The following is a 14842-nucleotide window of genomic DNA, read 5'->3' on the forward strand; positions in this document are numbered from 1 at the left end:
GGTGTAGTACTGTGCCAAATTGTAGTACTTTTCAGTTGCAAAACCTTTATTGCTCTTATTGCACTGAAGTAAACACAGTTGTTAACATGTGTGTTTCTTTTTTGAAAAAAAAAAACATAATATATTATTTAGTGTACAACTAAAAGTTTGGAAATGAAACAATAAAATAATGAGAAATATGCACCGAAATATTTCGATCTGAATACTCACTATCGCTTACATAGACCTAATGAAAGCTCTATCAAACCTCTTCTCATCATGAGAAATATGCACCGAAATATTTCTGACTCTAACAAAGGTCTTCTCATCATGAATAATAATATAATTTATTTTACTAAATGAGCTATGCTTACGTAGACCTAATGAAAAGGCCAAGACATTTAAATGAAAAATTGTACACTAAATCACTGTAGAAATTGATAAAAAAGAAAGGATCAAATATCAGCAAAGACGTGGCAAGTTTTTGAATACTATATCGCTGTAAAAATTGATCAAAAAGAAAGGATCAAAGATCAGCAAAGACATGGTAGGTTTTTGAATCTACTGCTATGAGCCTTAAGGCTGCAACTGCAGCAGCAAAAGACATACAACCAAAGAAACAAACGTTGACCCAATGCCATAGCTTTTGGAGAGAAGTTAATTTGTTCTTCTTTGCAACCAAGTACATATGATTCGCTAGGATGAACGTAAGAGGGAATGTACTGATGGCACCTGTGAGACTCATGAAATCTCCAAGGAAAGGTAAGAGAGCAGCAACTAATGTGTTAACGGTGAGGTAGCCACCTCTTACCACAATTCTGAATGACAAGTTTTTAATTGCTAATGCACTTCCTTTGATTCCAAATTTGGTATCAACATACTCATACATAGGACTCGCAAAGATCTACAAGCAAACCGAAGTTAATGTTAGCACAATTAGTGAAAAGAAGAAACTAAGAAGCTAGAGGGCTAAAAAAGAAATTTAGAGAATAAAATTACATGTAGGGCAATGACTGTTTGAAGAAAGGCAGATATGTTGGCTGCTGCTTTAACCCAAACAGGACCATTAACGCTATTGAGCAAGTAAGTTGATGTTGAGGATCCATAGGCCCAATAGCCAATAAAAGTAACAGCATACATGGGAAGAACTCCAGCTGTAAACTGAAAGTATAGAGCTTTCAACATGTTCCCTACAACAGGCTTCCTCACTGTCGCCTGTTAGAACCACATAGTGAAAACAGGAAGTAAGTTGCATGGTAATGATAAAGACAAAAAAAAAAAAAAATTACATAAGGACTTGGAGATGAAAGCTTGAATATTCTAGTTTTGCAAGTTGATGCCTGCACTTTGAATTTTGAAATGACGGGTGAGCGAAACGATCATCATCAAGTTTAAGAACTCTGAATTTTCTATTAAGAAAGCAAAAACAAATTTAGGGAGCACAGTTTGAGCCTTTCTTCATAGAGAAGGTTCAATGCTCATGCATTCGAAGGCAGAACTTTTATAGAATTTAAGAAGAAAATAAAACCATTAAAAGATTCCAGAACATGTTCTCTCATAACTTGTCTTAAATATAAGTTCAGGCCTACCTGTATCTCTGGAAGCATTCCTGTATTAAATGCAAAAACAAGATTTGCAGCTGCTCCTATTGTTGTAAATATTTTGCTCGTCGTTGTCCCTGGGATGCTATAATCCCTCTCTGGTGCTTTAATGCCTACAATGTTAAAATAGCATTTTGAGATAATAGAAACTCTTTCCAAGCAAAGCGATTCTGATAAATATGCTTACATCAGCATTGCTAATGCCTACCTTGACTTATAATGATCAAGCACAAAACTCCAATAAGATGGAAGCCCATATTTTATTTCCATAACTAGTACAGAAGATCAAAGTATGCTTACCATCTTGGAGCGAGAGCACAAATGCTGCAATGATATATACCAGGCTGAAAAAAGTTGAAAATGCCAACCAAACCCTCAGAGCTGACAAGTGTGGAATACCTATGGCAAACAATGCACATACAAACCCAGCTATAGCAATACAGTATGGGAGTTTCATTACACCATCATCTCTGAAAAGAACATATACAGCCTACATAGCAAACGCATGGACTAAAAATGTTCAGAACTAAAAAAACATGTCATGTGTATGCTTGTAAGATTCGCAATGAGGATTCTATCAATATCAATGGGAAAAAAAATTCATGCTTATCATATTCCACAACACTTTTCTTGTTTAGACAGTCCTGTGATTGTCATATGAACAGATTATCATTGAAAAAAAAGAAAGAACTGTGAATTAAGTTTCTATTCTATAAACTTGAAAACTTTGCTCTTGAACATGAATTCACCTTTAAGGCCTGACCAGCTAAGATGATAAATCCAGTGTTAATCATGAAAAGATTGACATATTGCAAACCCCATGTAAGGCGATAAGTCTTTTTACCTGTAAAGCAAAAGAGCCTTACTCAAGTTAAAGGAAATAAATATAACGGGTGACGTACTATACAAATTCCTATCCACTTTGTTCCACATACCGTAAATAAATCCTGCAAGATCTCTGTACCTAATATGCCTCTTCCCTCCAAATTCGTGAAGCTTGGCAATAAGTGTGTTTGCATACAATGATATAGCTGTGGCTAAAATAAGACCAACTACGCCAAATACCCAGCCCAGAGGAACCATGATGGTCCCAGAGTATCCCAGAACATATGCGCTGTTGATACCAGTCGTCAGGACGAAACCCACTTGAAACCATGAATCTATAAATCATTTAAAAAAGATTTAGGTTCCTCATGAGATTAAAACTCTATAGATCATAATGACCCGTTTTTCATGGAATAGGAAGATAGTTTTGCTTTGAGATCGTGAAATATTCGTATGTAATATGTTATAATAATAAGCACATATCATGTTTCCGTGCGTGTTTACATAGAATATTGGAGATGAACACTCTATTTCAGGAAAAAAAAAATCAAAGCAGCATTTTTTTAATAAAATTGTATTCGCCAAATTACAATACGAAAAAAATAAATTCATAAAAACAAAAAATCTCAATTGGGCAATATAAAAGGGAAGAATGGTATGAAACCTGTACTAATCTGGTGAGCGGTATCTGGAATTTCTACACCTAAATGATCTTCATCACGGACCTTGGGAAAACGAGACTCAAGTTCAGCGCCATGAGAGTCCATATCAAGCTCTAGAGAGCCTTGTTCTCCTCCCAAGAGCAACTGCGTGTTTTCCTCAACCACCTCGTTCTCCGAGGAAGATATATATATCACAGCAGCCAGCCTAGATATGTAAAATATCTCACTGATTCAATCTGTTGACGAATAATTCCTAAAATATAATAATAATTTGTCAAAAATTTAAAAAGAGTAAAATTTGAATGGAGTCCCAATTATAGAAAATTAAAATTGGGCAATACAGAAAGATATGGTGTGTTTCTGCATATTTTATGGTATGATTGAAGTACATAAAGCTCTGATTTTTATTTAGTTTTAATTGTGGTTTTTTTAAAAAATAAAAATTATCGTCCAATCATAGGTGATTGGTTCTAATTTTTGGGACACTTCACAAATTCACTCACTGCACGCAAGTTGGTGACGTGTCGGACATGTCAGAGAGGGAGAGAGTCAACGCGTGTGGGATGCGTTTCCCTATATCGATGACCCACCTTCCTCTCATTAGCGGTATTAGATAAAGATAGATCTCATACATTCATTGTGTTAAACGACTCCCTGTTATAATAAGCTTTCTTGTTGTTAGCTTCTTTGCTAACCATTTTGATTTTTATTATCAATTTTTTAATTGAGAAAAAATAATTTATCACTCTTCTGGTGCAAAAATTCTTAAATTACACTATTATTTGTTTTTAATTTTTTTTATGGAAATAATAATATGTATAAATAAGGATATTGGCGGCAATCGTACTCATTCATTTTAAAAACTTGTGATTTAGTACTCTTTTTTTTTTTTTGAAAAAAATACCTAATGTCTAGCTGGTCTCCGTTGGTACCCACCCTAACAACTTTGTTAAAATCTGACCGAGTGTATACATGGCATCTCCTAATTAGTCCAATTCATAATATATTTAAAAATTTTAAACTAAAATCTAAAATAGAAAAAATATTTTTAAAAAGCATTTTAAATATTAAAATAATATAAAATATTAAAACTAAAATCTAGAATTAATTAAAGAAGGAAACCCTAAATTTTTCCCTTATCTTTCTCTCTCTTGCCGACCCTCTCTCTCCCAAGCTCTTCATCTCTCTCGTTCCTCTCCTTTTTCCCCACTGCCAGCCATGACAGCTCCGACATGCGAGACCTCTTGGCTACACGTGCACCACCACCGTTGTAGCGTCCCAAATTTTCTAATAAGACTTATGGTCTTGATTAGTGTGTCTGGAGGGTAATAAGTGATTTATTATTATAATATGTGAATTTTGATGAGTATGTGATTAGAGATGCATGTGTTAGGTGAATTAAATATGCATGTGGGCCCCGTTTGGTTATTAGGGGTGTTGACGCCGTTTTTCGTCAACAGATAAAAGAAGAGAGCACGCAAACAATTAAAGACAATGGCTAAAACAAACAAACGAATCAGACACACGGTTTTTACGTGGTTCAGCAGTTAAATCTGCCTAGTCCACGAATCTCTGTTATTAATCTCAAGATTATCTCTGAACAATTCTTTAGCATGAATTCTCCAGAGTTTTCTCTCAAGGATCAGAAATTCGGTCCTTTACAATGGTGCATGACTTCTCTATTTATAGAGAAGGATGCAGAATACTATCCCACATATTTTGGGTAGTTACTCTTTTGTGAATAAAAATAAATGGCCTTAAATGCCAATAATCAGATATACAAGGAAACGTTTCCCAAAGATCAGGAAACGCACAACTGACTAAACAATATCCCACGATTCTTGGGGATTTACATCAATAAATGAGGATTACATCCTATATCTACAATACTTGTAGATATTCAAAATGATCATAGCGTATCTCCAAGGCTTCAGCATCTAAGGTTTCATGTCATTGTGCGAGCCACTGACATTTCCCGAGCTAACATCGCTTTCGAGATAGCATATCTAGCTCGAGACCCCTGCTCCGAAGTTGTTCCTGAAGATGAGGGGCTCTCAGAGCTATCTTTCGAGATCGAGTTCATTTCGAGGTCAGTACATTCGAGGTCTGTATCATACTTTGCAGGCTCCGATTTACAATCGTAGAGCATACCCTGACCCTCACGAGACCATTTAATGCGAACTCAGCTTTCGAGGTCATATTTGCTATGGCTCGAAATCTGGGTATAACATTTTTCCCCCTCAAAAGTATTTGTTCGAATCCTAAGAGAAGGAAACTTTTGAACTACTCTTTTCGGGAACCATACCGTCACACTCTTAAAACGGACACGTGCCAGATGGGTATTGATCACTTTAGGTACTTGAGTACCTTGGGAACATGCCCACGATCGTTCGTCTGACAGCTTTTCGGCGCCATCTTATCATCGACTCCCCTCCATTCGATCTGTTGAGGATTTTAATCAACGCTCCTGATTAATCCAGTTTTCCCACCTATTTATACAAGACCCCCTCTTCGTCTTCTTCACATTTGCTCATCACAGACCAGAAAAAAGAAAAACGCTCCCTAAACCTCTTACCACAGTTTATGCTCATTGCATGTTTTCTAGGCCGAAGAAACAAAAGAATCCTGGTTTGTACGAGTCAGTGAGTTCTTTCCTGCAACCTCTTCTCCACTCGACGATTTCGCTGCACTCCCCATCACTGTGTAAGTACGCCATTTTTGTTGTTCTTTTTATATTGTGTTTGTTGTGTATGTTAGTATGTGTTCTTAGCATGACGCGATAGGAGGGTTTGAACCGATAGGTTTTTAGGCTTTCTGGATTTTCACTCTGGAAGTTCGTCTCTGGTTTATATCCAGTTTCGACGTTTGAATGTGGTTTCAACTTTCTGGGTTTTGAAAATTTTAGGCTATGTTTCTTGTACACCAAGTTTTCGGGTAAAAACCCTTACTCTTGATAATTACACGAAACCCGAAAAAAGCCCTTTCCTGGCTAACCGCCACCTTTCTTTCCCTTGAACTTCGGGATTTTCAAAAAATCATCCACGTTCTTTTTCTTCCCTGTGGAATACGCGCTCTGACTCTTTAGTGAGGGTCTTAATATTTAGTTTCTTGCCCTTAGTTATCCGAGCTCATCTTATCGAGTTCGTGATCCTTGCATGCATGGCCCTCACCATTTTTTCTTTCTCGTTAGATGTCACAGAAACTGGAAAGACGGTGGGGGTCATTACGAGCAATTCCTTACGAGCCCAAATCTCCGAGCCCGGAATCGGTCTTTGTTCGGAACCAGCGTCGGATTAAAGAGTACGAGATCGCACGCGAGCAAGAAGACATTCGAGGCCACTATCGCCGCCAGATCGACGAGGTCATCGAAAAGAAAAGAAGAGTTCTTCGAGAAGCCATCTATCCGGAGCCTAACCCAGGACCTAGGCCAGTTCCCCTCGACCCTGCGTTAAAAGTCACAGTAGCATACCACCCGGGGGAACTCCAGTTTTCCCTAATGGCGGAGCCTTCGTCTTCGCAGCCTAGGAGGGAGATGTTTGAAGCCGAATTCTACCAGAGCTCGGTTATCACCTCCGACCAGATAACTGACATCCTGGCCATTCATGGCCTTAGCTCGTTAGACACACTGAAGTGTCGAGCTCCGACAAGGCATGAACGGAGCTGCTTCGCTCCTGGGGGCCGTGATTCCAGTGTGAAATACGCGGCCTGGAGCCAGGAACACCTAAAGGCAGGAGCTTTGCTGCCCCTGAAGTCCTTTTTCAGGGATTTCACCGATTTCGTTGGGTTGGCTCCATTCCAACTCAACACCAACTCATACAGGGTGCTGTCTGCCCTAAGGTCCTTATTCCACGAGCTGGGGTGGATAGGACCTTCACCCCAAGAGATTTTATATCTCTTTTGTTTGAAGAGTAATCCCTCCCGAGCTCGGGGAGGAGATGGTTTCTACTATCTTTCGAGCTACCCCAAAGAGACAAAAATCTTTGAAGACCTTCCGAACCATCCCCCTGACTTCAAAAGGGCTTTTTTCTGGACAGATGGTCTGTTCCCGTCTCGACATCGTTCGTTTAGGCGAATTCGTAAGTATTCTCGTTACTTTCTATTTTTGAGCTCGAATCTTTAGCCCTTGTATCCATGTTTAGTTGAAGTGTATCTCGCCTTTCAGCTAACTTTCAGGGTCCCACCCCCGACGAGACAATGAAGGAGCACAGAGAGAGCCTGCTCCGACTCCCTTATGGCAGGAGGTCTCTCTCATTTCTGCTACATGAGGACAAGCTTCGAGCTTGTGGCTTGTTGGGACAGGGCCAGTCAACCTCTGACTGGTCCAGTAAAAAATACGAACGCTGGGAGGAAGTGCCTCTGCCCACAGGCATCCTTCCCCCGAGGAAGGAAAGGAAAGCATCTCTCCCAATTCGCTCGAGAAGTCCGCGGTCGGGGAACGAGGCCAATGATGAAGCCTCGAGCTCGGACTCCGGTGGAGGTAAAACCCTTCCTACTTCGCGAATGTGGTCCCCCACTTTATTAAAACACAGGCCCAATAGACTAGTCTCGTGCCCACAGGATAGATACCACTTCTACATATGGAGTTGGGTAGATGACTGTGTCCATAGGTTTGATAGTGGGCTCGGGAAATACGACACTATGTATACCACGGACGAGATGTGGAATGGGATAGCTGTGCAGTATGGGACCAATGATTATAGGGACCTTTCGAGGTTATCACCAACTTATAGGGAAGGCCCTCCCCCCGCCTCTTCTGAAGACGGGGGAATTTCATGGTCCCCAAGCTCAAGCTCGGGGGAAAGTTCCAGTTAGGTTTTTTCTTCAACTGGTTTACATCTTTTCCCAAAGTTATTATCATTGTTTAACTCACTGTCATTATGCAGGTGCCATGAATCCCGACCTCGACGCCGTGTCTTTAGTGATGGGGGAGCTGGCGCCCAGAAAAGCAAACGCCCGAGGATACCAAAGAGGCCCGACCGACAGTCCAAAGTACCTAAACGTCACGAGACGACTCCCACGGCCCAGATCACTGTGGACACCTCCAAGGAGCCGACTGCCCAGGTCGATGGGTCAGGCTCAACTGCATCCATCTCTCAGCTTCCCACCGAGACCCGGTTAATAGTTGCTCGGCCTCCGAAGAAACCTTCTACCTCAACGGTTCAGCTGCCAACGGCCCGAACTCATACTGAGGAATATGTACTTGATGGCACCGCTGGGGCAGAAGGGGCGCTTCTCAGCTCGGACGTCCTTTCTCGGGTAGGTCAGAGCTTTTCTGGCTTTGGTGCCGACCACTGGGACCTCGTGCGCAAGGCCTCGGACTGCAACACTCTTTATGAGAAGAGTATCGAACTCTCCGCCGTGGTAGCCTTCTCAAACACTCTTTATGTCTTAGAGTATTTATGTCTCTGATTATATTTCTGATTCATTCTTTGTGTTTCAGGCCCTTGTTGTTTCAGCGCAACTCAACTACAAGCTGACCAACGAGGTGCAGACGAGCTTAAATCTGGCTCAAAAGTCGAAGGATCTCGAGCTGAAGATGATTGACGAGCTCAAAGACTCGAAGTCTGAAATTGAAAGATTGAAGACCCGTCTCGAGGAGCTTGAAAAGTCAAACGCGGAGCTCGAGAAGGCCAAAGACAAGCTCGAAGAGGAGAAGTCTGCCACCTTCGATTTCATGGAGAGCGAGAAGACCCGCCTCCTGGATGAGGCTAAGGAGCAGAGGGAGAAAGCGGTCGACCAGGCCATGTACAAACTTTGGGCCGACAATGCCGATCTTGACACCAGCTTCCTAGGTCCTCTCGAAGCCACATATGTTGAGCGGTGGAATGTCCGTCTTTTGGAAAGTACAGCTGCTCGAGAGGCGACCCAGCAGGATAGTCATGCTATTCGTCCTGGAGGGTCTGGTGATATTGATGCTGAGAAGGCCAAGGATACTCTTCTTCCTTAAATCCGATCTCGGAGAGATCAGCTATCGGGGCTGCGTCCCCTCATTCTTGTAACTATTTAAATTTGTGCCCACAGGGCTGACACAATTTTTTTATATGCTTTACATTTCTTGGCTCGAAATATTTTGCATTTTTCTTGCATTGATGAGTTATGTTTATTTAATTCATACAAACATAGTTTAGATTTAGGCTCGAAATTCGATGCATTCATGCATAGTTTATTCGAATTATCCGTTTCCAACCTCGTTATTTATCAAGGTCGTACATTACTTTAACCATGAACTAAAAAGTACTTATATGGCATGTAATATGAATGATTTGGTTAATCTTTTAGTCACTTTTCCTCATCCTTAGTATCTTAGCTCCGAGGTTATGAGTTCGAAACTATTTTAAGATGTTCCAGCCTCGATCTCGACATATTTCGTGATGGGTTTAGGCTCCCATTTATCATTGATCGATAATTTGGCTGGTTTGTTCCAAACCTGTTATGCTTGCACATCTGGTTAACTCCAAACGTTTTTGGTTTTTGGTAGTTCGGTAATGTCCGACCTATCTAAGCCCGTGTACTTGGTTATTTCCAAATACTTAATGTTTTTGATAACTCGGTTAAGTCCGAAATATCTAAGCTCGCTCGGTTAAGTCCGAACTATCTAAGCTCGCGTATTTGGTTATATCCAAATACTTTTTTATTTTTTATTTATTTTTTATTTATTTTTATTTTTTTTATTTTTTAAGCTGGAGGTATGTGTATGTATACCAATGATGCCCCCTTAATATCCTATGAGTGTGACCATAGGTTATTAAATTAAGAGAGATTGCAAAAATAAAAATAAATTACATGTGAAACAAAGTAGACCCTTTTCTTGAAATTCAAAAACAAACTGAGTACAGAAAATCATGGTTACGGGCGACACTTCCTTCACTATTGATAATATGGTCTAAGGTGTTCGCCATTCCATGCTCGTGGTATGAGGCTCCCATCTAATCTCGCAAGTTTGTATACGCCAGGGCGGATGACTGATTCTATCTGGTATGGTCCTTCTCAGTTTGGCCCGAGTACTCCTGCTGCTGGATCTCGGGTTGCTAAGAATACTCGTCTCAAAATCAGGTCTCCCACTCCGAACTTTCGGTCTCGAACCCTCTTATTGAAATATCTCATGGTCCGTTGCTGGTAAGCAGCATTTTTCAGTTGAGCCTCTTCCCTTTTTTCTTCGATCAAGTCTAGGGTTTCTTCGAGCTGAGTATGATTGGAACTTTGGTCGTAAATCTGAGTTCGAATTGTCAGAATTTCGACCTCAATGGGCAACATTGCCTCGCAGCCGTATGCTAGAGAAAACGGGGTATGCCCAGTTGATGTCCGAGCTGTAGTTCTATATCCCCAAAGGACTTGGGGTAATTCCTCAGGCCATCGTCCCTTTTCTTCTTCCAACTTTTTCTTCAAGGAACTCTTGAGTGTTTTATTAACGGCTTCGACCTGACCGTTCGCCTGAGGGTGAGCCACTGACGAAAAGCTCTTTATTATACCGTTCTTGTTACAAAAGTTGGTAAATAAGTCGCAATCAAACTGGGTTCCGTTGTCAGACACAATCTTTCTTGGCACTCCATATCGGCATACGATGTTTTTTACCACGAAATCCAGGATCTTCTTCGAAGTTATGGTCGCCAATGGTTCAGCCTCCGTCCATTTTGTGAAGTAATCAACCGCGACCACAGCATACTTTACTCCTCCTTTGCCAGTTGGGAGTGAGCCTATGAGGTCGATACCCCATACCGCAAAAGGCCATGGGGACGTCAACATGGTTAGTTCGGAAGGTGGAGCTCGGGGTATCGTGGCGAATCTCTGGCACTTGTCGCATTTTTTCACGAACTCGAAAGAATCCATTTTAATGGTTGGCCAGAAATATCCTTGGCGTATAATTTTCTTGGATAGGCTATGCCCCCCGGTATGATCTCCGCAAAACCCTTCATGAACTTCTCTAATAATCTTCTTTGCCTCGGGGGGAGTCACGCATCTGAGCAATGGCATGGAATACCCTCTTCTGTATAGCCTTCCATCCAGGATGGTGTAACGAGGAAGTTGATACATTAGTTTCCGAGCCTGACTTCGATCTTTTGGAAGAATTCCATTTTCGAGGTATTCAACGATCGGGCTCATCCAGGTCGGTTCTGTCTCGATCATGCACACATCTTCCTTGTCTGACTCAGTAATGCTGGGTGCTGACAAATGTTCTATGGGTACAACATTCAGCTCCTCATTTTCAGTGGAAGTGGCGAGCCGAGCTAAGGCATCTGCATTTGAGTTTTGTTCTCGGGGAACCTGTTCGATTGCATAAAACTCAAAAAACTCCAATGCGTACTTTGCCTTCTCCAGATAAGCTGCCATTTTTGTGTCACGAGCCTGGTACTCTCCCAAGATCTGATTAACTACGAGCTGAGAGTCGCTGTAACAATGTATAGCTTTGGCCTTGAGTTCCTTTGCTATTCGTAGTCCCGCAAGTAAAGCCTTGTACTCAGCTTCATTATTAGATGCTTTAAAGCCGAACCTTAATGCAGAGTGAAATTTGCTCCCTGCAGGAGTGATCAAAATAACTCCTGCCCCCGCTCCATTTTCATTTGACGACCCGTCGACGTAAAGTTTCCACAGCTCGTGGGCCGTGGTTGTTACCTCGTCGTCGGCTGTACCGGTGCACTCCACTATAAAATCTGCCAACGCTTGTGCCTTAATGGTTGTTCTCGGATGGTAGGTGATCTCGAATTTTCCGAGCTCAACAGCCCACTTAAGGAGTCGACCAGATGCCTCTGGTTTGGACAAGACTTGCCTTAATGGTTGATCTGTCAGTACATGGATAGGATGTGCCTGAAAGTAAGGGCGGAGCTTTCGAGATGAGTGGATCAGACTGAGGGCGAGCTTCTCCATCAGTGGATACCTTGACTCTGCCCCCAGTAATCTTTTACTGATGTAGTAGACGGGTTTCTGTATTCTCTCTTCCTCTCGGACGAGCACCGCGCTTATCGCGTGTTCGGTTGTTGAGAGGTATAAGAACAGTACTTCTCCCGTCTCAGGCTTCGATAGGATGGGTGGTTCGGCTAAGTGCCTTTTGAGCTCTTGAAAGGCTAGCTCGCACTCGTCTGTCCATTCGAACTTTTTACTTCCTTTCAATAAGTTGAAGAATGGGAGACCGCGGTCCGTTGACTTCGAAATGAACCTGCCCAGAGCTGCCATCCTGCCAGTCAAGCTTTGAACATCTTTATGCTTCCGAGGTGAAGGCATATCGATCAGGGCCTTTATTTTATCGGGATTAGCCTCGATTCCATGAGAGTTGACAATGAAACCCAGAAATTTCCCTGAAGACACCCCAAAAGTGCACTTCTGAGGATTCAACTTCATGTTGTACTTTCTGAGCACGCCAAAGCACTCTTCGAGGTCATCAACATGGTTCTTGTTAAGTTGAGACTTTACAAGCATGTCGTCAACATAAACTTCCATGTTGTTCCCTATTTACTCTGAGAACATCATGTTTACGAGCCGCTGGTACGTGGCTCCGGCATTCTTGAGTCCGAATGGCATGACATTGTAGCAGTAGAGCCCTTTATCTGTAATGAAGCTCGTATGCTCTTGGTCGGGGGCATGCATGGGAATCTGGTTATATCCAGAATAGGCATCCATGAACGACATCAGACCATGCCCCGCCGTGGCATCCACGAGCTGATCGATTCTCGGTAGGGGAAAACAGTCTTTCGGGCAGGCCTTGTTGAGGTCTGAGTAGTCAATGCACGTCCTCCATGTCCCATTGGGTTTCGGGACCAACACTGGATTGGCCACCCAATCAGGGTAAAAAGCGTCCCTTATAAAATTATTTGCTTTCAGCCTGTCCACCTCCTCCTTTAGTGCTTTCTTTCTGTCTTCATCCAGCTGCCTTCGCTTTTGCTGCTTTGGGGGAAAGCTTTTGTCTATATTCAATGCGTGGCTCGCTACATTAGGGCTTATTCCCACCATGTCAGAGTGGGACCACGCGAAGACATCCTGGTTTTTCTTCAGAAAGCAAATTAATTGCTATTTTGATTCGTCTAGGAGGTGTTTCCCGACCTTCACCTTTTTTGAGGGATCAGATTCATCGAGCTGAACCTCTTCGAGCTCCTCCAAAGGTTGGAGGTCAATCTTCTCTTCAATCCTTGGATCGATCTCCTCATCAATTTCTAAAATTGTCCCATCTTTATACTGTATGACAACAAGTGCTTGCGCGCTTGTTTGTTTCTTTCCCCTTAAGGAAATGCTGTAGCACTCCCTTCCTGCCAATTGATCTCCTTTCAATGTTCCGACCCCGCTTGGAGTTGGGAACTTAAGGGCTAGATGCCTTACAGATGAAACTGCCCCCAGCCCGACCAGGGCGGGTCTCCCGAGCAATACATTGTAGGCAGATGGTAACTCTACTACCACGAACTCCATCATCTTGGTCACCGAGACTGGATAGTCTCCCAAGGTCACAGGGAGTTCAATGGACCCCATACAGGCGGTTCCTTCTCCAGAAAAGCCGTACAAAGTGGTTGCACAAGCCCTCAGGTCGCGAAGGGAGAGTCCCATTTTTTCTAGGGTTGCTTTATAAAGAATGTTAACTGAGCTCCCATTGTCTATGAGAACTCGGCGCACTCTTTTGTTGGCAAGTTGTAGGGTGATGACGAGTGGATCATGATGAGGGAACTGGACGTGAGAGGCATCCTCCTCGGTGAAGGTTATAGGCTGAGTCTCAATCCTTTGGCTTTTTGGTGCCCTTGGTTCGGGTTCATATGGAGACCCGTCCCCTGTCTTCAGCTCATTCACATATCGTTTTTGAGCATTTCTGCCCCCTCAACGAAAGCACCACACAGGTGGATTAGGCGGGACCCGAGCTCGGGTACTCCTCTGAGGCCTAGAAGGAGCAGATGGCTCTGTTGGTGCTGGAGGTTGCGCTGGCCTCCTTGTGTTAGCATTTTTTCGTGGACGCCCACGGGGCCTCCGGGGAGGAACGTGCACGTCCCTTGGAGGAGGGACTTGGTCTTCGCGCGGAGGTGGGGGCTGAGCCACCTGCGCCTCCGCGGCTATCCTAGTAAACTCCTCGTTACGTTTGTTGGCATCTGCCAGTAGTTGTTTCAGCTGCCGATTCTCCAATTCTACAATAGGGACATAACGCTCAGGGTTATAATACATGTCCTCATCCCTTGGTTGTGGAGGTGGTCCCCGGGAATCGGAGGATCCACTCCTTTCTTCAGCGTCCGGGTTCTCCATCGGTTGTTTTCCAGGACGCCTTGGGTAATTTTCTTCAGGAGTGTTCTGATTGTTTGTAGCCATGAATCTCTCTGGGATGGATGCTTGAGGCTCTCAATGAAAGCACCAAACTGTTGACGCCGTTTTTCGTCAACAGATAAAAGAAGAGAGCACGCAAACAATTAAAGACAATGGCTAAAACAAACAAATGAATCAGACACACGGTTTTTACGTGGTTCAGCAGTTAAATCTGCCTAGTCCACGAGTCTCTGTTATTAATCTCAAGATTATCTCTGAACAATTCTTTAGCATGAATTCTCCAGAGTTTTCTCTCAAGGATCAGAAATTCGGTCCTTTACAATGGTGCATGACTTCTCTATTTATAGAGAAGGATGCAGAATACTATCCCACATATTTTGGGTAGTTACTCTTTTGTGAATAAAAATAAATGGCCTTAAATGCCAATAATCAGATATACAAGGAAACGTTTCCCAAAGATCAGGAAACGCACAACTGACTAAACAATATCCCATGATTCTTGGGGATTTACATCAATAAATGAGGATTACATCCTATATCTACAATACT

At 42.6% G+C, this 14842-nt stretch overlaps 1 protein-coding gene across 1 annotated transcript; it reads right to left on the minus strand.

Annotated features, from left to right (window-relative positions):
* Positions 1-301: 301 nt before the first annotated feature.
* LOC133798330 (proline transporter 2-like) lies at positions 302-3436 on the minus strand. The gene is made up of 7 exons (XM_062236567.1): positions 3070-3436; positions 2516-2740; positions 2330-2424; positions 1881-2070; positions 1569-1693; positions 979-1194; positions 302-883 (listed from the first exon to the last, which is right to left on the minus strand). The coding sequence occupies exons 1-7, from the start codon at positions 3170-3172 to the stop codon at positions 506-508; spliced, it is 1332 nt and encodes a 443-aa protein (XP_062092551.1). The 5' UTR covers positions 3173-3436; the 3' UTR covers positions 302-505.
* Positions 3437-14842: the final 11406 nt, after the last annotated feature.

Source organism: Humulus lupulus, chromosome 8 (assembly GCF_963169125.1).
Source record: "Humulus lupulus chromosome 8, drHumLupu1.1, whole genome shotgun sequence".
Taxonomy (NCBI): domain Eukaryota; kingdom Viridiplantae; phylum Streptophyta; class Magnoliopsida; order Rosales; family Cannabaceae; genus Humulus; species Humulus lupulus.

Bases quoted from the DNA above. Each gene is read 5' to 3' on its own strand.
- LOC133798330 (XM_062236567.1), bottom strand. From the start codon at position 3,172: ATGGACTCTCATGGCGCTGAACTTGAGTCTCGTTTTCCCAAGGTCCGT. The intron at 2,425-2,515 runs GTATGTGGAACA...TTTGCTTTACAG, and splicing joins TCTTGCAGGATTTATTTACG to GTAAAAAGACTTATCGCCTT. The intron at 1,694-1,880 runs GTAAGCATACTT...TTAACATTGTAG, and splicing joins TGTGCTCTCGCTCCAAGATG to GCATTAAAGCACCAGAGAGG.